Genomic DNA, 23,105 nt, shown 5'->3' on the forward strand with positions numbered 1-23,105 from the left:
AAGGGATTAAGACACAAGGAGAGGGGGCAAGGACATAAGGGTGAGCACCAGGGGAGTGACTACAATGGTAGAACCCGGACTGGAAGCTGGGCTAAGAGGGGAGGGAGGACAGAGGTGGAGTGGGTCAGTAACAAGGTGGAAGGCTGGAGTTCCAGTGGGGTCAAGAGTGGACCAGAGCAGCCCAGCGCAGCCCACCTGCCCACGCATGTGCCCGCCAGACCTGCAAACTTGTGCCACTGGCTGTGCCCGTCCCCGGGGAGCCCGAGTGCCCGCAGCCCGTGCCTCCCACCCATCTCCAGCCATGGCCATGTGGCTGACAGGGTCTTGGTGCTCTGGCCAGGTGTCAGGCCTGAGCCTCTGAGGTGGGAGAGCCAAGTTCAGGACATTGGTCCACCAGAGACCTCCTGGCCCCATGTAATATCAAACAGCAAAAGCTCTCCCAGAGATCCCCATCTCAACACTAAGACCCAGCTCCACTCAACGACCAACAAGCTACAGTGCCGGACACCCTATGCCAAACAACTAGCAAGACAGGAACACAACCCCACACATTAGCAGAGAGGCTGCCTAAAATCAAAATAAGTTCACAGACACCCCAAAACACACCACTGGACATGGTCCTGCCCACCAGAAAGACAAGATCCAGCCTCATCCACCAGAACTCAGGCACCAGTCCCCTCCACCAGGAAGCCTACACAACCCAGTGAACCAACCTTAGCCACTGGGGGCAGACACCAAAAACAACGGGGACTACAAACCTGCAGCCTGCGAAACAGAGATCCCAAACACAGTAAGTTAAGCAAAATGAGAAGACAGAAAGAAAACAGCAGATGAAGAAGCAAGGTAAAAACCCACCAGACCAGACAAATGAAGAGGAAATAGGCAGTCTACCTGAAAAAGAATTCAGAGTAATGATAGTAAAGATGATCCAAAATCTTGGAAATAGAATGGAGAAAATACAAGAAATGTTTAACAAGGACCTAGAAGAACTAAAGAGCAAACAAACAATGATGAACAACACAATAAATGAAATTAAAAATTCTCTATAAGGAATCAATAGCAGAATAACTGAGGGAGAAGAATGAATGAGTGACCTGGAAGATAAAACAATGGAAATAACTACCGCAGAGCAAAATAAAGAAAAAAGAATAAAAAGAATTGAGGACAGTCTCACAGACCTCTGGGACAACATTAAACACATCAGCATTCGAATTATAGGGGTCCAAGAAGAAGAAGAGAAAAAAAAAGGGACTGAGAAAATACTTGAAGAGATTATAGTTGAAAATTTCCCTAATATGGGTAAGGAAACAGTCAATCAAGTCCAGGAAGCGCAGAGAGTCCCATACAGGATAAATCCACGGAGAAACACGCCAAGACACATATTAATCAAACTATCAAAAATTAAATAACAAGAAAAAATATTAAAAGCAGCAAGGGAAAAGCAACAATTTACACAAAAGGGAATCTTCATAAGGTTAACAGCTGATCGTTCAGCAGAAACTCTGCAAGCCAGAAGGGAATGGCAGGACATATTTAAAGTGATGAAAAGGAAAAACCTACAACCAAGATTACTCTACCCAGCAAGGATATCATTCAGATTCAAAACTAAAACCTTTACAGAGAAGCAAAAGCTAAGAAAATTCAGCAGCACCAAACCAGCTCTACAACAAAGGTTAAAGGAACTTCTCTAGACAGGAAACACAAGAGAAGGAAAAGACTTACAATAACAAATGCAAAACAATTAAGAAAATGGTAATAGGAACATACATATCAATAACTATTTTAAATGTAAATATATTAAAGGCTCCAAGCAAAAGACATAGACTGGCTGAATGGACACACAAACAAGACCTGTACATATGCTGTCTACAAGAGACCCACTTCAGACCTAGGGACACATACAGACTGAAAGTGAGGGGATGGAAAAAGACATTCCATGCAAATGGAAATCAAAAGAAAGCTGGAGTAGCAATTCTCATATGATACTAAATAGACTTTAAAATAAAGACTATTAAAAGAGACAAAGAAGGACACTACATAACGATCAAGGGATCAAACCAAGAAGAAGATATAACAATTGTAAACATTTATGCACCCAACATAGGAGCACTTGCATAAGGCAAATGCTAAGAGCCATAAAAGGGGAAATTGACAGTAACACAATTATAGTAGGGGACTTTAACACCCCACTTTCACCAATGGACAGATAATCCAAAGTGAAAATAAATACAGAAACACAAGCTTTGAATGATACATTAAACAAGATGGACTTAATTGATATTTATAAGACATTCCATCCAAAAACATCAGATTACACTTTCTTCTCAAGTGCTCATGGGACATTCTCCAGGATAGGTCATATCTTGGGTCACTAATCAAGCATTGGTAAATTTAAGAAAATTGAAATCATATCAAGTATCTTTTCCTACCACAACACTATGAGACTAGATATCAATTTCAGGAAATAATCTGTAAAAAATACAAACACATAGAGGCTAAAAAATACACTACTAAATAATCAAGAGATCACTAAAGAAATCAAAGAGGAAATCAAAAAATACCTAGAAACAAATGACAATGAAAACACGATAACCGAAAAGTTATGGGACACAGCAAAAGCAGTTCTGAGAGGGAAGTTTATAGCAATACAATCCTACCTCAAGCAACAAGAAACATCTCAAATAAACAATCTAAACTTACACCTAAAGTAATTAGAGAAAGAAGAACAAAAAACCCCAAAGTTAGCAGAAGGAAAGAAATCAAAAAGTTCAGATCAGAAATAAATGAAAAAGAAATGAAGGAAACGATAGCAAAGATCAATAAAACTAAAAGCTGGTTCTTTGAGAAGATAAACAACATTGATAAACCATTAGCCAGACTCATCAAGAAAAAAAGGGAGAAGACTCAAATCAACAGAATTAGAAATGAAAAAAGAGAAGTAACAACGGACACTGCAGAAATACAAAGGATCATGAGAGATTACTACAAGCAACTATATGCCAATAAAATGGAAAACCTGGAAGAAATGGACAAAGTCTTAGAAAAGCACAACCTTCTGAGACAGAACCAGGCAGAAAGAGAAAATATGAACAGACCAACCACAAGCACTGAAATTGAAACTGTGATTAAAAATCTTCCAACAAGCAAAAGCCCAGGACCAGATGGCTTCACAGGCAAACACTATCAAACATTTAGAGAAGAGCTAACACCTATCCTTCTCAAACTCTATCAAAACATAGCAAAGGGAAGAACACTCCCAAAATCATTCTACGAGGCCACCATCATCCTGATACCAAAACCAGATGTCACAAAAAAAGAAAACTACAGGCCAATATCACTGATGAATATAGATGCAAAAATCCTCAACAAAATACTAGCAAACAGAATCCAACAGCACATTAAAAGGATCATACATCATGATCAAGTGGGGTTTATCCCAGGAACGCAAGGATTCTTCAATATACGCAAATCAATCAATGTGATACACCATATTAACAAACTGAAGAGAAAACCATATGATCATCTCAATAGATGCAGAAAAAGCTTTCAACAAAATTCAACACCCATTTATGATAAAAACCCTCCAGAAAGTAGGCATACAGGGAACTTACCTCAACATAATAAAGGCCACATATGACAAACCCACAGCCAACATCGTTCTCAATGGTGAAAAACTGAAACCATTTCCACTAAGATCAGGAACAAGACAAGGTTGCCCACTCTCACCACTATTATTCAACATAGTTTTGGAAGTTTTAGCCACAGCAATCAGAGAAGAAAAAGAAATAAAAGGAATCCAAATCGGAAAAGAAGAAGTAAAGCTGTCACTGTTTGCAGATGACATGATACTATACATAGAGAATCCTAAAGATGCTACTATAAAACTACTAGAGCTAATCAATGAATTCGGTAGAGTAGCAGGATACAAAATTAATGCACAGAAATGTCTTGCATTCCTACACACTGATGGTAAAAAATCTGAAAGAGAAATTAAGGAAACACTCCCATTTACCACTGCAACAAAAAGAATAAAATACTTAGGAATAAACCTACCTAAGGAGACAAAAGACCTGTATGCAGAAAACTATAAGACACTGATGAAAGAAATTAAGGATGATACAAACAGATGGAGAGATATACCATGTTCTTGGATGGGAAGAATCAACATTGTGAAAATGACTATACTACCCAAAGCAATCTACAGATTCAATGCAATCCCTGTCAAACTACCAGTGGAATTTTTCACAGAAATAGATCAAAAAATTTCACAATTTGTATGGAAACTCAAAAGACCCCGAAGATCCATAGCAATCTTGAAAAAGAAAAATGGAGCTGGAGGAATCAGGCTCCTGGACTTCAGACTATACTAAACCTACAGTAAGCAAGACAGTATGGTACTGGCATAAAAACAGAAATATAGATAAATGGAACAGGATAGAAAGCCCAGAGATAAACCCACGCATATATTGTCTCCTTATCTTTGATAAAGGAGGCCAGAATATATAATGGAGAAAAGATAGCTTCTTCAATAAGTGGTGCTGGGCAAACTGGACAGCTCTATGTAAAAGAGTGAAATTAGAACACTCCCTAACACCATATACAAAAATAAACTCAAAATGGATTAAAGACCTAAATGTAAGGCCAGACACTATAAAACTCTTAGGGGAAAACATAGGTAGAACACTCCATGACATAAATCACTGCAAGATCTTTTTTGACCCACCTCCTAGAGAAATGGAAATAAAAACAAAAATAAACGAATGGGACCTAATGAAACTTAGAAGCTTTTGCACAGCAAAGGAAACCATAAACAAGGCGAAAAGACAACCCTCAGAATGGGAGAAAATATTTGCAAACGAAGCAACTGACAAAGGATTAATCTCCAAAATTTACAAGCAGCTCATGCAGCTCAATATCAGAAAAACAAATAAGTCAATCCAAAAATGGGTAGAAGACCTAAATAGACATTTCTCCAAAGAAGATATACAGATTGCCAACAAACACATGAAAGGATGCTACAACATCACTAATCATTAGAGAAATGCAAATCAAAACTACAATGAGGTATCACCTCACACCTGTCAGAATGGCCATCATCAAAAAATCTACAAACAATAAATGCTGGAGAGGGTGTGGAGAAAAGGGAACCCTCTTGCACTGTTGGTGGGAATGTAAATTGATACAGTCGCTATGGAGAACAGTATGGAGGTTCTTCAAAAAACAAAAAAATGGAACTACCATATGACCCAGCAATCCCACTACTGGGCATATACCATGAGAAAACCATAATTCAAAAAGAGTCACGTACCAAAATGTTCATTGCAGCACTATTTACAATAGCCAGGACATGGAAGCAACCTAAGTGTCCATCGACAGATGAATGGATAAAGAAGATGTGGCACATATATACAATGGAATATTACTCAGCCATAAAAAGAACCTAGGGGCAGGACAGGAATAAAGACTGAGACATAGAGAATGGACTTGAGGACACCGGGAGGGGGAAGGGTAAGCTGGGACAAAGTGAGAGAGTGGCATGGACATATATACACTACCAAATGTAAAGTAGCTAGTGGGAAGCAGCCACATAGCACAGGGAGATGAGCTCGGTACTTTGTGTCCACATAGAGGGTTGCGATAGGGTGGGTGGGAGGGAGCCGCAAGACAGAAGAGATATGGGGATGTATGTATATGTATAGCTGATTCACTTTGTTATACAGCAGAAACTAACACACCAGTGTAAAGCAATTATACTCCAATAAAGATGTAAAAAGAAAAAAAAAAAAAGGAGTGGACCAGAAGGAGTAGACTAGAAAGAGAGGTGGTGTTAGAGCAAGATACTTGAAATACCTAGAATACCTTTTGAGAGGAACTGAAATGTTGCCATGTAGCAAGAAGATGCAGCTTTTAGGACTGCTGGGCAGGACTGAGGAAAGCTTTAAAGCTATTTGGCTAAATTCTACTACTGATGTGATATTTTCTTTTCCAGATTCATTTATTCTGGCTTTATCAATTTTAAAAAATGTTCAAATTCCATAAAATATTTCATGCATAAACTAAAATCTGTGCTCACCAAACATATTACACTTTGTAGTTTACACTGTTTCGCCACTTTAGCTTCCAGGCAAGTGGCTATGTAGAATGACAGAATTGTTTAACTCAAGCTGAATCTCCATCTTTACAACCACTGTGCTATGGTTTATTTTGAATCCACTATTTAAATACAGGTATATGTGGTACCTTAAACCATGGAGATGCTATATGTGCCCAAAGTGAGCTCAAATGCTTCCAAACCAAACTGTTAGGAAGTTACTTTGGAAGTGAGCATGTGTAGCCGAGTGGGCCAACCCAGTAATGGGAGTTCTCCAAATTAACTTCCATGTAGAATATAATGTTTATTAAAGGACAAATAAGAATGTGCTACTTGAAGCATAAGGATCTTGAGATAGACTAACTGAACTGTAATTCTACCGTTGTTTAGAATTTAGACCACTAGGAGATTTTACCTGGGCGAAGTGTTTTATCACTAACATTGTTTATGATTGATAGGGTATGATGGTAATTAAAAAGCACTGACTTATTTGTTTTTGTATTTAAACTCTTTACAGGCAATGCCCCTGACTCTGGTTCTAACTCCACTCGGCTGCCTTTTTGCTGTTTCACCTCCTGGAAGTAGATGCACATGTACAAGATAACAATGCCCTGGGACTTAAGGTGTCTTCTTACCTTGCTGTAGGGAGCTGGGTGAAGTGGAGATGATTGGCAGAGCAAGAATTGGGGGCAGGCTGAGGAGGAGGTAGTGCCAGGCTAGGGCAGGGTAGGAGTTATGGGGTGGAGGATGGAACAATAATGAAGAGTCAGGGTCATCTGATTTAGAGGAGTCTTTTCTTCCTGCTCTTGGAACTTTGTCTCCTTAGTGCCTCAGGGTCCTTCCCCCAAGCTTCCCAGTTGTTCCTCTGATCTCCTTTGACATTCCCTTTCCCCTGTCCTGCCCAACCCCAAGACAAGATTCCTTCAAGATAAACTGAGCTTTAGTAGATGAGCAAGGCCCAGACCCTCGGCTAGTAATGGCTTTGGAGATCCTGGAGGACTTACCAGCATCACATCTGCTGTCTCCTAGGCTCCAATATATGGTGCTGGCAGGGAGTAGGTGACTCAGTAGGTCTAGATGCTCCGGTTACAAAGCTTCTAAAAAGCCTCCCACAGTGCTCTGCCAACTCTCCTCCTCTCTCCGTGTTGGACTACAGTGGTGCACATGGTAAGGGAGAAAATGTTTCCTGCAAGCCATTCCCCATGACCACCCCCATATCATTGTTCATTCTGTTGTCATGACCTTAAAGTGCTCCAAGAAAATACAGACTTATTTTCAAGTCTCAGTGGAGATGTGAACCACCTCACTTGTCTCCAACAATTTTCTTGTATTCCCCTTGAACACCATCCACTTCTTGCTACCAAGCAACTTTCAGATCCCATCTCCTTTTCCCAATGTCCACCAAGAGCTCAGTTTTGCTTTCTAGTCTGAAATTACTGCCTTCAGAATATCAAGACTTCATTTAATAAACTCGAAATAGTCATCTCAACAGATGCAATAGCCAGACTTGGGTTTTCTTGGTGGAGAGGGCTGAGGGGTAAGCATTTTGTTTTAGGCATCATATTGGGTGTCTTTACAACCCAGGGAGAGGGTTGGCATAATCAGAAGCAGGCCTTACAACAAAAGTTTTTCCCAACACATGTCCTCACCTACTAAACATGCTTCTCACCTTATTTTACTGCTGGGGCTGTTAGCAGGTTACCTCCTTTCCTCCTTTTCCAGGCCTTCTAGATAAACAGGGCTATGGGAAGGACACTGATGGGGAGCATTTTTACACACAGCTATAGCAGGCTTCTAGGATTCTTAAGAGTTGCTTTCTGATCAAGTCCTGTCTATTTAGCTCTCAAGGTAGAGCATTTTCATTAGGGTTTTGGGCTAGGAGAAGAGGGATGGTGTGGTTAGCCTCTGCATGAATTTCAGAGAAAACCTAAAGGGTGTCAAGGCTAATGAGGCATGAAGACCAACAGTCTAATCCAGCAGACTGCAGTCTCTGCTCAGGGCTCCCAACGGGAAGTTTAGCCACAGCTGTTTTAGATACTCCTGGAGAAAGTAAACTGAAGATTGACAATGAGGGAATTCCAACCATGTTTCCCAGTTCTCACTGGTGGAAATGGCTTCATTTCTCACCAGTTGAATGGACAGTCTGTGGAGGGCAAGACTCACCAGGTCCTGGTGTGGGGAGGGTGGAAGCAAGGAGAGATGGTTCATTTGGGAACCATCCACATATGGCCTGGTGAGTGGACTGAACAGACCAGGAGGGGAATGCAACAAGAACAGAACTAGAAGAAAGGACTTCAGAATGCTGGTAACTCACAAATTCTTCTGTATTAGAAGCCTGATGCTGGGAGATGGCAGTAGAGGATTGGTTGGATCCATTTTTGGCCCAAATGTAAAACTTTCTAGGTACAGAGAAAAATAGATGAAAGACAGGCAAGGAAAAGGGGAGAAGATAGAAAGAAAAGGGAGGCAAGAATATGCATTGAGGGCCAGAAAGGAGGAAAAAGGGGTAGTCAGAAGTAAAACAGAAGAAATGACAGTAAATGGAGAGAATAAAACAGGAATAAGAGAGAACAGAAATGAAAGGGAAGGAATAAACCCAGGAAGTGGAGCAGGATGAGAGGAAAGCAGCAGGGAGTTCTAGGTGGGGAGTCCTAGCTTGCCAGGAAATAGGAGAAAAATGTAGGGGGCCTGTGTGGGAATGGGAAGGACTCTTCCTTACCCTCCAGTCCTCATTTCAGGCTCCTCTTCCCCTAGTAAGCTTGGTTTGGGTGGCTAGTGTTTTGTCAGCACTCTCTACTTGCCCTTCTGGCTTCTTCACCTCTCATCTACATTTGAATACACAAGCACAACAGTGCAAAGACCTGGTACAGGGGATGAAGATGACTAAGAGGAGAAATACTGAACTAGGGATGGAGGGGAGGAGACAGGACACTTCCTCTACTGGAGGAACCCTATCTTTGTCTGAGCTTTCCTCACCCATCACATACACCCCACAAAGCAGCACATAAGAAGCCAGGTTCTACTGAGAGCAAATCAGATTTCCCTTTATTTCCATCTTCACCAGGGGGTGAGGCATAAGGAGTGGTCCAGGTGCCTGGATTCTAACCTCCCACGTTTGCTTGGACCTTTACCTGAGCCCATTGACATCCCTGCCTGATTTTAAATGTTTCTTCCTTTTCTGGGTATTTACTCTGCAAACACCTTCGTTTCTTCCCCAACACACCAAAGGCCCAGGTGCACGTATCTCTGCTACAGCCTGGATGATAACCTAGTTGTATCTGTAAATCTGCGATTTTCCGCAAGCATTCGGCAGCAGGGCCTGTCCCAGGGAGACCCCAGGCGGAGCCCGCTCCTCCGGACTAGAGCGGGCAGCGCGCGGAACACCCTCCGGCCACACGCCAGGAAGGAGGACGTGCGGGCACGAAACGCAGCTCTCGCGGACAAGAGCGACCGGAGGGCGGCACGGATCTCAGCAGTCCCGGTGGCCCGACGCTCGTCTCGTAGGTCCGCGCCCTCCCGCCTGAGCCGGGTCACCTCGCGCGCTATCTGGTTGAAGAGGCCCCGTTCCACCACGTGCAGCACGACCACGGCGTCGCTGGACAGCTGCTGCTTCAGCACCTGGAACACAATGTCTCCCTGCGACCGGCGTCCTGTGCTCCGCCGCGCCCCCTGCCGCAGCGGCCGAAAGCACCCCTGCTGCTGCAACATTCCCGACGGCGACTCTCCCGGGAGCCGGCCTCCTTCTCCTTCATGTCCTCCGCCCTCCCGGGCTGGGACTTCGGTCTCCAGACTCAGGGCGGGCGAGCTATCCTGCCAAGAGCAGAAGCGGCCCGCGACTCTTATCTACAGTCCCGCCCCGCCCACATGGCGTCAAGGAGGGCAGTGGCGGGCCATGCTCGGGTGTGATTGTCCTCAGAGCGCAGGCACCGCCCACTGATGGTCAGGGGGCGAAGACAAACGGGACAGGGCTCCTCGAGATGCTAATTGGCTGGAGAAAACAGATGCCGGACGTTGATTGGATGAGGGGGAGACAAAGGGTGGGAGGAAGGACTCGCGCATAGACTTGGGGCCTGAAAAGGTCTAATCCTGTCTGTGGGTCTCATGAAATTTGGGGCATAAACTGCCTGTGGAGTGCTCCTTCTCCACTTCAAATGAGCCTTCTCAGGATTTCGGATCACCGGTTTGTTACAACGCTGTAGCAGTTTGGCTCTTCTTGGACCAGGGGAGTGGAAGGTGGTTTTTCTATTTAGAGAGAAGATACTGAGAACTAAGAGGATACAGCAGTATTATTAGATATGGCTTTTCCCAAGGCAGGGGATAAGGAGGAAGCTAGGGTGCCATCTGGAGTCCAGGAAAAATAAATGTCATGAGGATAAATGTAATGCCCCCACATGGATCCTGTCGCCTAGCTCACAAGTCCTTCATAGGGAGACTTAAGAACTTCCCGTGAAAAAAAAAAATTGGCAGTTTCAAGAGACTGTAAACTCTGTGTAACTCAACAGGGCTAAAGCTACAAAAAGCTCAAACTTAATCTTAACCTTTGCAATGGGGTGATAAAATGGAACTCTTAAAGTCTCAGATTGGGCTAAGGTATCACTAAAGGCAGAGGACAAATATAGAGAATCCCCCCTTCCCCTCCATGCCAAAGAAGTTAGTGCTTCTCTTCAGGATTTATTACAAAGGATGAGGCTTGGCTCATCCCTTACTTCAATGATGTAAGAAATTGAAGAGAGGCTGAGAGAAAAAAAGAGGATTCCTTTGGAGAGGGTTACTGGAGGATTAAGGAGTTTAGAGCTTTATTATTTTGAACAGTATCAGACTGACAGAACCAAGAGTGTTCTTGGGTCTCAAATCAATAAAGGACTTTTTATTATCTAAGAGTAACCAAGAATTATGGAACCCGCTTGTGATTTCATCCATGGGACAGAGAAATTAGGATTTTGCAGATGTCTAGTAAGGGACCATGAAGGGAAAGAATAAAGTCTTTTTTTCTGTTTGTTCCCTGTGGAGTCCTGTTCTTTTGATTAATGAAGGATCTTCATTAATTAGTAAAGTATCTGGAATAAGGTGGGTGATCTTTCTTCCAAACTTATACTGGGCAGACAAATATCATGTTGAGTCATTGGTACCACAATTCAAGAGTATGATATCGGCAGGACATAGTGGCTTCATCCTAAAGGGTAGCTTATGATTGGACAGCATGTCATTTGGGCTGTTTAGACCACAGAGGAGAAGCTTGGGATAGCCGACAATCATAATATACGAACAACAAACACACTAGCAAATAAGTTCCTAAACTGATTTCAGAGAACTATGAGTGCTATGATGGAGAAGGAAGAGGACACAGTGGGGCAGAGAATGACAAAAAGGATCTGAGTAGGTGATCTTGGAGCTGAGATTTACGTAAGAAGGAAACAACCCCATGAAGAGCTGGGGAGTGGATGCTCCGGAGAGAAGGAACTCCCTCCAGCATGCTTGGTACATTTGAGAAATAGCAAAAAAGTGGGAATAGTAGGACAGAGTGGACAAAGTGAGGAATGGTGGGGTGGCCGAGAAGCAGCCAAGGGCCAGACCACACAGGCCTTGAGGCCATAATAAGGGTTTTGGATTGTACTGGTAAACATGAAAGGTTTTAAGCAGGAGATTTGCTCCTTCCTGCTTTGTGAGGGTGAGCGTGGAAAGAAGCAGATCAATCTGGCAAACACTTTGCAGGTGTGATTATTTTAGGTTATTGAGTTGGAGAGATTATTTGGATTATCTAGGTCGGTCCAAATACCTTCACAAATGTCCCTATAAAAGAGAAGCAGAGGGTGATTTGATACAGACAAAAGAGGAGGTAGCAATGTGACCAGGGAGACAGAGATTGGAGTGATGTGGCCACAGGCCTGATAATGCCAGGTCATCATTAGAAGCTACAAGAGGCAAGGAAAGGATTTTCCCCTAGAACCTTTACCGGAAATATGACCCAGATGACAGCTTGATACGAACTTCTGGCCTCCATAACTATGAGTGAAAAAATGTCTGCTGTTTTTAGCCACCAAATTTGTGGTGATGTTACAGCAACCACAGAAAACTAATACAGGTGACTTGGAGTAAGGTTTTAGCAGTGGAGAGGGCCAGAATTGATTGGATTCAAGACATATTTTTACAGATAGTATCAGCAGGACTAGCTGATGTATCAATATATGGTGTTGGTATTACAGAAGAAGAGTCAAGGATCATTCCCAGGTTTTTGTTCTGAACAAGTGGGTGGATGATGGCAACATTTACTGAGATAGGAGAGGGGCAAGGATTGTTAAGGGTTATGTGTTAGCCACACTCATGTTTGAGAAAATATCAACTAGCTTTTGTCACTGCTCTCTATGTGCCAGGCACTGTTCTAGTTCTTAACTCAATTATCAGTGTAAAGTGGGCAGTTAGATATGAGTCTGGAGCTGAAAGAAGGCTAGGCTGGAAATATAAACTGGGAGTCATCAGTGTACTGTATTTAAAGCCATGGGGCCAAATACATCAAACAAGAAGGAAGAAAAGAGAAGACTTGGTCCAGAAGAGAGAGGACTTGGTCCAGGGACAAAGCCCAAACCAGAGGACACTCAATCTGTTTTGCCCAGACAGTGGATAAAGATCCAGCAAAGGAAAAGAGGAGCCGATGAGGAGGGAGGAAACCCAGGAGTGTGTGAAGTGACAGAAGCCAACCTGTAGTGGAGGTTGGGGCGTTGCATGGAGGGAAATATCTACATTGTCAGATGTTGCTCTAGGGGTAGAGAGGCAGAGAACTGACAGCTGCCTTTAGCAAGGTGGCTACCCCAAGTGGCCTTGACAAGCGCCATTCCAGTGGCTCGGTGGAGAGAAAAGCTCTACGCGAAGTCAACTGAAGAGGGAATGAAGTGCGGAATAGTCCGCTGCAAGTCTAGGCAACTTTTCGGATGACTTTTGACGGGGAACAGAGGGAATGGGCCATAGGTGGTGGTTGCCTTGGGGGTCTGGAGAGGGCTCTAATTGGTTTTAAAGGTGTCTGATTCTGGGGCTTCCCTGGTGGCGCAGTGGTTGAGCGTCCGCCTGCCGATGCAGAGGACGCGGGTTCGTTCCCCGGTCCGGGAGGGCCCCACGTGCCGCTCCTGAGCGTCCGGAGCCTGTGCTCCGCAACGGGAGGGGCCGCAGCGGTGGGAGGCCCGCGTACCACAAAAAAAAAAAAGAAAAAAAAAAAAAGGTGTCTGATTCTGCAGCACGTGTTTGCTTCTTGGTGGCAATTAAGGGGGGTAAACGAAGGTGAAGTACAAAGTAGGAACAACTGCAGAAGCCACGTCCCTGGGCAGGTTGAAGGGGCTGGGGTCGGCGCACGGGAGGAGGGCTTCGCCCTACTTATTCCATTTCCCCATGCCTTTGGTCACCAAGCACAGGCGGTTGCCGCGGAAGCGACCCGTCCACAGCCCTCGCAGGCCTCAGCAACGAACCTGAACTCTTCGTGTGGGAACCAAGGCTCCCAGCAGGCGTTGCGGTGGGCGGTTAGTGCGCAGGCGCGCGCAGCCAGCCTCCGACTCTCTCCTCCCCGGCAAGCCCCGGCCCCAGTTCCAAGCTGGAGCCACCGACGCGAAGGGGGACGGGTTCCTCTTAAAAGAGAAACGGAGGCGGCGCGCGCTAGGTGGGCCCCTGTCCTCTCGCCGCTATCCGGGCCTGCGCGCGACGCTGGGGAGGCGCAGGCGCAGTCGGGATGAGGGCGGGTGGGGGCGCTCAGGTAAGGCCGGGGTGGGAGTGGGCCGCGGCGGGAGCTCTGGGCGGCCTGGGAGCTGCCTTAGGAATTGGCCCATCCGACGCAGTGTGAGTGTTCAGCGGGGCGGCCCGAGACAGAGTGGGGGGCGCCTTCCAGACCCCCCCCCTTTCCCGCCCTCCTGTCCCGGCTCCACCCACAACGACCCAACTATGAGGAGCTCTCCCAATGCACACGACCTCTCCTTCCCTCATCAACCAGTAAAGACCCATGCCCTTTTGAAGATGAAACTGTTACCTTACCCTCTGCCCCTTCCTAGTCGAAATTTCCTTACCCATACCTCCAGTTCTTCACGTCAGTGGGCCCAGGATCAGGCCATTCTGACTTTGATGCAGTACCCCTGCCTCCCACCCCCAAGATACCCACCCCGTAGCGCTCATTTACACGCCCTGTAATGGAAGCAGAGGTGGTTTGGACCCAGTGGCAGCGAATGCTATTGCAGTGGTTTAGTTCTGCCCCAATTCACCGTTGAGGAAACTGAGGCCCCAGCGGCGGGTGGAGCCGGGGCCTCTGGCCTCGGATCAGGTCGGCCCACACGCGTGTCTCCCCGACCCCGCAGGCCCTGGTACTCATGGCTGCCTCCCCTGCGGACGCGTCCCGCAGGCGGCGAGAGAAGCGGCGGCAGCTGGACGCGCGCCGCAGCAAGTGCCGCATCCGCCTGGGCGGCCACATGGAACAGTGGTGCCTCCTCAAGGAGCAGCTGGGCTTCTCCCTGCACTCGCAGCTGGCCAAGTTCCTGTTGGACCGGTTAGGGGCCGGGTCAAGGGTTCTGGCGGAGGGCACCCAGGCTGCAACACCCAGCACCCTACCCGCCCCCTTTCCCCCACATCAAGTGCTGGCCTGCTGCTCCTTCCCACTGGCAGATTTCTCACTTCAGCAGTAAGGCCAGTGTGATTTGTGGCCTCCCAGGGTCTCCCCCCACCTCTTGGTCCCGGAGAATAGGGGACCCCGTAAGTGTGTGAATGCCCAGAGCTGAGGGCAGTTGGCCACATGGGCCCCCACCTGACCTGCCTCTTGTCCCCCTGGCAGGTACACTTCTTCAGGCTGCGTGCTTTGTGCAGGTGGGTAGGGAATGGCTAGGGGTAGAGGATTAGGAGCCAGAGAGAGAATAGGGGCAACAAGGAGTTGTGTGACCCAGAAACACCCTCCCTAAGGGGATTGGATAAGAGGGAGCCTTGAGTGTGTTTGGGAAGAGATGGGGGAGTTGGGGAGCCCAAGGAGGCAGCCTGTGGAGAAGGGAGCAATATCTCAGAACCCTGGGGTTTGGGCTCTGAAGAATGGTAAACTGGATTAGGGACCAGGGTTGCCCAGGTGGTGGGGGTACAGGGCTGTCTGAGTGTGGATCTCCAGGATGAGAGGAGAGGACCTCCCAGCTCACCCTGACTGTTGCCTTCACTGCTCTAGGTCCTGAGCCTGTGGCCCCCAAGGGTCTGCAGTATCTGGTGCTCCTGTCTCATACTCACAGTCGAGAGTGCAGCCTGGTGCCTGGGCTGCGGGGACCTGGGGGCCGAGATGGGGGGCTTGTGTGGGAGTGCTCAGCCGGCCACACCTTCTCCTGGGGCCCCTCTTCAGGCCCCACATCTCCAGAGGAGCCCAATCCGGTCCCCCTTGCAAGTACTGGCCAGAGAAGCTGGTGCCCAGAAGCCAGGAGTGGGCCGGAGCCCGCAGGTAGGCTGGGGGAAAGAAGAGTTATGGAGAAAAAGGAGGGAAAAGTGTTCTTGTCCCTGTAGCTCAGAACCCCATTCTTTAAAAATGATCCTTTCTCCGTGGAAAAACTCTATGGTGACAAGGAAATACATCCTCAAATATACTTTTAGGTATGAAAAGCAAAATACAGAATTGGATGTATGGTATATTACCGTTGGTGGAAAAATAAGAGGAGAAAGGAAAATGTTTGTATGTACTTATGAATGTATAGAATATTTCTAGAAGGGCATGTAGGAAACCAGGTTACCTGTAGGAGGAATGAGGTGGCTGGGGTATAGTATTGGAAAGGAGACTTTTCACGTGGTTCAAAAAAAACCCCCCTTTTTTTGAACCATGTGAATGTACCATCTCTAAAATAAAACAGCCCCTCCCACTCCAGTAGCCTCTGCCCCCTCTTCCTCCTTCCTAAGAGTCTTCCTACCACTACAGACCTTAGAACTCCACCGTCCTCATCCCTCCAGTACAGAGTTCCTTCCCCTTTGACCCTACCTATGCCAACAGGTTTGGAATCTAAGCATGATGAGAGGACTGAGGAGGCCAGGTTGCCCAGGTGAGTTTGGGGTTGGGGGGGACAAGACAGACCTGGGTGGACAATGGGAGTGAGGGAGCATGACCTCATGCTTGCCTTCCTTGGACCTGCAGAGAGGTGGGACCCCCGCCAGAGGCCTTCCCATCCCTAGGAGAAGAAGACGGCGAAGAGGAAGATGAGGCTGAAGAGGAGATGCTCAGTGATGCCAGCCCATGGACCTACAGCTCCTCCCCAGATGAGCAAGTTGGGGCTGAGGGAGGATGCTGAGCAGAGCAGGAGGAGGGAGGGGGTGACTGGCTGGGGAACCCAGAGATTTGCAGACTTGAGGGAGGGGCTTGTTGGTGGAGAGGGCAGGGTAGGCTTTGGAAAAGGCAGAAAGAACTAGAGGCTTTGGATTGGGTGGAAAGGAAGTTAGGCTCTGGGGGAAAATGAAAGCTGAAAGTAGGTATGAACAGGGAGCCTGTGGTAGGGGTAGGGTTGTTCTGAGTTTGGGATCTTTGCAATTTAGGGGTTGGGGTTGGGCTGGGGCTGGCTGAGAATCCAGGGAGATAATGCCTTCCTCTTCTTCATTCTCCTTTCAGCAGTGAGCCAGATGCTCCCAGACCACCCCCTTCCCCTGTCACCCATGCACTTAAGGATGGGGAGGTACCCCCGGTCCCTGCAGCTGTCCCAACTCCTCTTGCTTCGCCATCCTCATCAGCATCCTCATGGGGTTCTGGAGCTCCTCTGCCTGTGGAAGTCAGGGTACAGCCAGAGCTCAGTGGGACCCCTCAAGCAGACCAGCAGACTGAGCCCCTGGCCAGGTAACCTCATGGCTGAGACAGAGGGCAGGGGCATCCTGGGACATGGCCCTCCCTCGAGGCCCTCTGCTCCCTCTTTGCTGCCCGTAGCCCTGGGAGTCAGGCTCAGTCTGCTCTGGCCTCGGCATGGGATGAGGACACTGCTCAGATCGGCCCCAAGAGAATTAGGTAGGACTGGGGGAAGTGGCTCTGGGCAGGGAAGGGAGCGGAGCGAGGTGGAGGAGAGCCTGCACGAGTCCTCATGCTTCCTATTCTGCTCCCCCAGAAAAGCTGCCAAAAGAGAGCTGCTGCCCTGTGACTTCCCTGGCTGCGGAAGGATCTTCTCAAACCGGCAGTATTTGAATGTGAGGATGTGAGGGGTACAGGTTGGGTTCTGTGTAGCCTCATGGATGGAGGAGAAGGGCTGAAGGAGAAGCTGAGGCAAAGAAGCCTAGGGTGTGGGGGGAATTCAGAGCCAGGGAGAGAAGAGTTGGGATGGATGTGCAGAGCTTGCCTATAGTTAATAATCACTAATCCAGATGACTCATAGATAAGGCAGAAAACCAAGCCTCAGGTGCACAGCTGCTGCCCACTACTGCTTGTTACACAGGCCCTGTGATGACCACGTGGAGATGATGGTGGCATCCCTCAGGCTTTTGGGGTGCTAGCGACTGTTCTAAGCACTTGATATGCGTCAAGTCTTTTGATCTTCTCGGCATTCCTGTGAAGTGGGTGCTGGTACTACTCCTGCTTTGCAGATGAGGGAACCAAGGAAAACAGAAATGTTAAGCATTGCCCAAGGCTTCTCAGCTAGTGTGTCATGGTGCTGGGTTCCTCACTCCGTCGGGCTGCCTCGCCCTGCTGTCTCATGTGGGTGGTCCTCACTCCAGGAGGATTAGGGGACAGACCTGTCCCCAGCCTCACTGCAGGAGAGGTTTGAGGCACAGAGAGAGAAGAGTCCCACCCCACACTCAGCCAGAGCTCTCACAGGGTTCTGAGGCTGGGAGAGGACCCAGACCCGAGGGATGGTGAAGCCTGGGTGGATGGGATTTGGGAGAGGGGGAAGGTCCCCAAGTGGTGGTGAAGCTCTGGGCTTCTGAGAAGAACATTCAGCAGGGCTGGTCAGACATACTTGAGTCTATTAATGGAGCAGACTGAAGTAGCCCCCAGCAGCAGTTTAATTATGGGAAAATAGGATTATGGAGAAAGGGAAAGCGCATGCAACTTAGTGAGCCAGGATGTGAAATTAGACCAGATAAAAAGAGAAATATTTCCCAGAAATACTTGGGGAGTTAAGGTTGAAGAATACACTATCCTTAAAAGTGTTCCAGGTTGAGAAGGAGTGTGTGTGTGTGTGTGTGTGTGTGTGTGCTTCCAAAGCAGATTTAGGAGAAAATGATATAATCCCATGGTGAGCTCTTAATAAAAAGTAGGCCATCTGAGTGATATTGTTGTACATTGATATTGATATCAAGGAGAATAATCATACCCACCAAAATATGTGTTCCCATCCCTGGCAGATGGCAAATCCATAGTTAGGGAACCAAGAGTGTCACCAGAAGTGCACTTTTTTCAGGGACCTGGGCATTGCAAGGTGAGGTTGTGACAAAGAGGTGAGATAATGGAAGTCGAGGGCAGGATAGGGTGAGGGCAGAGTTTGGGGTCAGGAAGGGATGGGATTGGGGTGCTCATGTATAGGTGAGGACTGGCCAGGATGATATGAGCTGGCGGTGACAAGGAGAACTGTTGTGGGAGAGGGCAGAAGAGCCTGCCTGCTGGGTCAGCTCTGGTGGTTGCCCTGAGGAAACCATGTGCTTCCCTAGCACCACAAGAAGTACCAGCACATCCACCAGAAGTCCTTCTCCTGCCCAGAGCCGGCCTGTGGGAAGTCCTTCAACTTTAAGAAACACCTGAAGGAGCATGTGAAGCTGCACAGTGGTGAGTGGTGGAAATGCCTCCTCACCTCCCCCTGTGGGTCCCTTCCCCTCCCTCTGTGGGTCCCTTCCCCTCCCTCTGTGAGTCCCTTCACCTCCCCCATGAGGCCAATCACCTCCTATCTGCAGGTCTTGTCACACTGCTCTGGGATAACTCTCGCTCACACACTCATCCTGCACTCTCTGTGTGTTTAGATCCTCCCTGCTTGAAACTGTTCTGGGTGCTGGGATACAGCAGTGAATAAAGCAGGCAGTACTCACCTAAGATGTCCACTCTAGTGAAGGGCTACGAAGAGCTGTGAAAGGTGCTTTGAGCAAAGACCTAAGTGAAGGGAGGAATGGAGGCTTCGCCACATCCACATGAGAGGCGGCACATGAGAGGACCCTAGACTGGCATCTGCGGGCATGTTCCAGGAATGGAGAGGAGGCCAGGAGATTAGAAAGGAAGGAAAAGAGGTCAGATAGGTGGTAGGGGCCTGCAAGACCACCATCGGTTGGCTTGGCTCTTGGCCAAGTGTGATGGGCACCAGTGCGGTGGAGGGAGGGACAGAACTGATTTTAAAAGGAGCATTGTGGCTGCCATGTGGAGAATAGGGGATAGCAGGAATGTGCAGTGCACAGTGATAGTGACCTAGACAGTCGAGTTGATGAGAAGTGGCTGGAGACTGACAAGAGAGTGAAGATGGAGCCAGGGCTACTGTGGGAAGAACAGATTGTCCATGGGTAGGACTGTGGAGTCAGGGGTGACTTGGAGGGTTCCAGCCTGAGCCAACTGGGCAGAAGGTGATGTGACTTCCTGAAAATGAGGGAGAAGCAGGCCTCAGGAAAGGGACATGACATTTTTGGGGGGACATGCTACTTAGGTATCCCAGAAAATGTGAATCTGGTGTTCAGGGGAGATGTTGGGCAAGAAAAAAGTGTTCATCATGAGCATATGGGTGGTGTTTAGAGCCATGGGTGGAGTGTTCCTACAGGGGGAGAGTGAACATAGGTAGAGAAGAGGTCTGAGCAGGGCAGGTAGGAAGGGCAGCTACAGAGGTGCTGCTGAGGCAGGTGAAGAGAGCGGTATCTGAGGAGCCAAGTGGAGAAAGTGCTCCAGGGAGGAGGGAGGGGTGAGATGTGCCGGTGCTGCAGAGCTGAGTGAGATGATGCGCACAGGCCACCAGGCAGGGCGCTGGGAAGCCATCCTTGACCAGATGACAAACTGGCATGTGACAAGGGAGATGACAGCCAGAATGGACTGGGTTCAGAGCAGAGACGAGCTAAGGAGGTGTAGACAGCAAGTATGGACAACTCTTTGGAGTTCTACTGTGAAGACAAGCAGAGAAATAGGTGTAAGTTGGAGGGCTGTGAGCCTGAGCACAGAGATGGGAATGATCCCACAGAGAGGAAAGGCTTGCTGATGCCAGGGTGGGTTGAGCAACCCTGAGTCGTTGAGGAGGGGTGTATCTGAGCACAGTTGGAGGGCAGCCACAGGGAAGCAGGGACTGTTCACAGATACGGGCACAGAAGCAAGTTGGCTGGTGGATTAGGTCGGGGGAGGATGTGGGCTTTCTCTCCTGGCTCCTCTCTTCTTGGTGACTTATAAAACGAGGTCACTGCTGAGTGAGGTTGGTAGAAAGAGGAGGTCGTGTGGAAAATGCCCTTCTGAACTCTAGAAAGTGGGAGAGTGAACTGACCAAGGAGATGCAGAGGCATTGTGTGTGTGCGGCGGGGGTGAGGCTTGACACTTGTAGTTGTGTATGAAAGTAGAGCTCAGAGTGGGGTGAGGGTGGGGTGTTGTAGGTTGTGTTTCCGCCCCCCTTGGCGTACGTGTGCCGGCCTGGATCAGGCCAAGGGTTGTATTTATCCTGAGTTGGGCTTTAACCAAGCAGGCACAGCTGAGGAAGAGAGGGACAGGTGAGTTGGTAGTGTGAGTGGAGGAAGGCTACAAAGATGCCCTGGAAATGAACTGGGCAAAGAGAGGGGAGGGGGACAGTGGGAAGGCAGTGGGCTGCTGGACTGGCAGCCTGGAACTGTGGGATAACTGTAACAGGACAAGGTAGGGGGTCCTGGCTGGAACTGGGACGTCTGAAATTGTGATTTCAAGGTGGTGCAGTGATGGGGCATGACCTGGGAATGGTGGCTGAGAAGGGTTGTGGGGGGCGGCCAGGTCAGTGAAGGTCAGGGAACAGTGCTGGACATGTAGAAAACACACTGACAGCAGTGGTGATGGCTGAGGAGAGGGCCTGGAGCCAGAGCTGTGTGGAGTGCAGGAGCGTGATGGGGATGAAGGCTGTAGGGGTGTGTGTGTGGTCTGATGGCAGGGTCTACAGAGCAGCAGTGGTACAGAGGTCTACAGGATGCCATGAAAAGCAAGGCTACCTCCTCTGCTGCAGGAGGTGTAGAAGAAAAACCACAGCAGGCCTGTGAGAACTGCTGGAGATGGGCGATGGGCAGGTGCTGTTAGAGCTGGCAGGGGGTCAGGTTCAGGGAGAAAGGAGAGGGGATTGGCTCTTGACACCCACAGGGCGTCTGACAGGTCACACGGCACTGTTGGGGGGTGGTGGGAGGAGTGAGATATGCAGGGTGAAAAGGGACAGTACTCCTTTGGGGGACAGTGGGGGTGGACCAAGGAAGGGCCTCAGCTTGGGGATGGATGCTGGGCTGTCCCCCATGTGCCCACAGATACCCGAGACTACATTTGTGAGTTCTGCGCCCGGTCTTTCCGCACCAGCAGCAACTTGGTCATCCACCGGCGCATCCACACTGGAGAGAAACCCCTGCAGTGAGTGTGGGGAAGAGAGCCCGGGGTGGGGGGAAATGGGGAGGCGCTGGCAGAACATCTGGGCAGTTGGGACGAGGAGGAACCCCTGGGGAAGTCAAGATGGACTGAGGCCCGTTTCTTCCCCCTGCTGTCCCTGGCTCAGGTGTGAGATCTGCGGGTTCACCTGCCGCCAGAAGGCGTCCCTGAATTGGCATCGGCGCAAGCATGCAGAGACGGTGGCTGCCTTGCGATTCCCCTGTGAGTTCTGCGGCAAGCGCTTCGAGAAGCCAGACAGTGTCACAGCTCACCGCAGCAAAAGCCACCCCGCCTTGCTCCTGGCCCCACAAGAGTTAGCTGGTCCATTGGAGTCCTGTTCCAGCATCTCTGCCCCTGCATCCCTGGGGACCGACGAGGGATCCGGGCCCTCTCTGGCTCCTCAGGCTCCCACACTGCTCCCTTAGCAGTGAGCACTCTCCAGAATTTGGGGAGCCAGGGACTGGAAAGGAGCAAGAAGGGCCAGATGACTGGTCCCTGGGGACTAGGGTGATGGGGAGTGCAGGGCAGGGGCAAGACTGTGCTCTAGGGGAGCCAGGCTACTTTAGTCTTCCTAAAGGACAGAATAAACCCAGTATTTTACATGGACGTGTGTGAGCAGAGCAGCAGAGCGAGTGTTTTGGCACCTGAGGTACAGGAATCTTGATTCCTTTGGAAGCAGGCTCTCCTGGAATGTGCCTGAGTGCACCCTAAGTGCAGGCCTTATTCTTCTCTCTGCAGACCCCCACCTGCACCCACCCTGAAGACCCAGCTTTCTTTCCCAATTTGCTTTGGCACTCCTTCCACTCTTGCATTCAAGCAAGGCGCTAGGTAATTCCAGAGGGTTGGGCTGGAGTAGGATTAGAGGTATGTGTTCCTGGGCCACATTTGTACTCTCCACTAACCAAGAGAACCAAATGTATAGGGGCCCCTAAAGAGTCTTGCCTTCCAGTGCAAAAATGAGGGGGCTATATGTGCAAGATTGCTGAGCTAGCTTGGGAAGGGACCAGAGACCTTGGAATTTTGAAAGGGCCTGTCTCTTGGGTGACTCCTGAAGTCTGCAAATACAGCAGCCTCAGGTTTGACAAAGGAAGCTCTTGGCATCTGGAACTCAAATAATTCTTTATTTCACCACCTGCAAGCAAAAAAATCGCTGGCCAATTACAGGGAATTTTCATCCCTGCACTGTGGCCTCTGTGGAGCTCAGTTTCCTCATGGCTGCAAGCTTAATTTGTGTATAGTGTTCTTACTGCACTTGGCAGTGCCCAGCTTTGTGGACCCATGTGGTCTTGACTCAGGTCCCAGGGTTGATGTCCCCCACCTGGAGAACACTGTCCTGAGAGGCACCTTGATCTGTACACCAACAGGTCTGTCCCATGGGACAGGTGGGCAGCCACGCTGAGAGCTCCTGCCCACCTTTACATGGTGTAAAGCACTTCTCTGGGTGCTTCTGGCGTGGAGATATCTTTCAGTGAAGTGAGCTTTCCCACTACCTCTCTGCAAATTTCCCATCTCTCA

General features: G+C 48.6%; 1 protein-coding gene across 3 annotated transcripts; it reads left to right on the plus strand.

The window, feature by feature from the left end:
• Positions 1-13,638: 13,638 nt before the first annotated feature.
• On the plus strand, positions 13,639-23,097 carry ZNF692 (zinc finger protein 692). Of its 3 annotated transcripts, none has more exons than XM_029217331.1 (12): positions 13,639-13,733; positions 14,419-14,606; positions 14,889-14,920; positions 15,264-15,527; positions 16,068-16,116; positions 16,209-16,334; positions 16,677-16,898; positions 16,986-17,063; positions 17,161-17,239; positions 18,698-18,812; positions 21,476-21,575; positions 21,718-22,194. In XM_029217331.1, exons 2-12 carry the CDS (start codon positions 14,431-14,433, stop codon positions 22,013-22,015), a joined length of 1,539 nt encoding a protein of 512 aa, XP_029073164.1. In that variant the 5' UTR covers positions 13,639-13,733; positions 14,419-14,430; the 3' UTR covers positions 22,016-22,194. The 3 variants fall into 3 exon arrangements, with proteins under 3 accessions (XP_029073164.1, XP_029073165.1, XP_029073166.1); XM_029217333.1 differs by lacking the exon at positions 13,639-13,733 and adding an exon at positions 13,891-13,909 and having other exon boundaries at positions 21,718-23,097; XM_029217332.1 differs by lacking the exons at positions 21,476-21,575; positions 21,718-22,194 and adding an exon at positions 19,004-21,469.
• The last annotated feature ends 8 nt before the right edge of the window (positions 23,098-23,105 follow it).

This window comes from Monodon monoceros, unplaced genomic scaffold (assembly GCF_005190385.1).
Source record: "Monodon monoceros isolate NGI ecotype Baffin Bay Population unplaced genomic scaffold, NGI_Narwhal_1 Super_Scaffold_12, whole genome shotgun sequence".
In the NCBI taxonomy this organism is placed as follows: Eukaryota; Metazoa; Chordata; class Mammalia; order Artiodactyla; family Monodontidae; genus Monodon; species Monodon monoceros.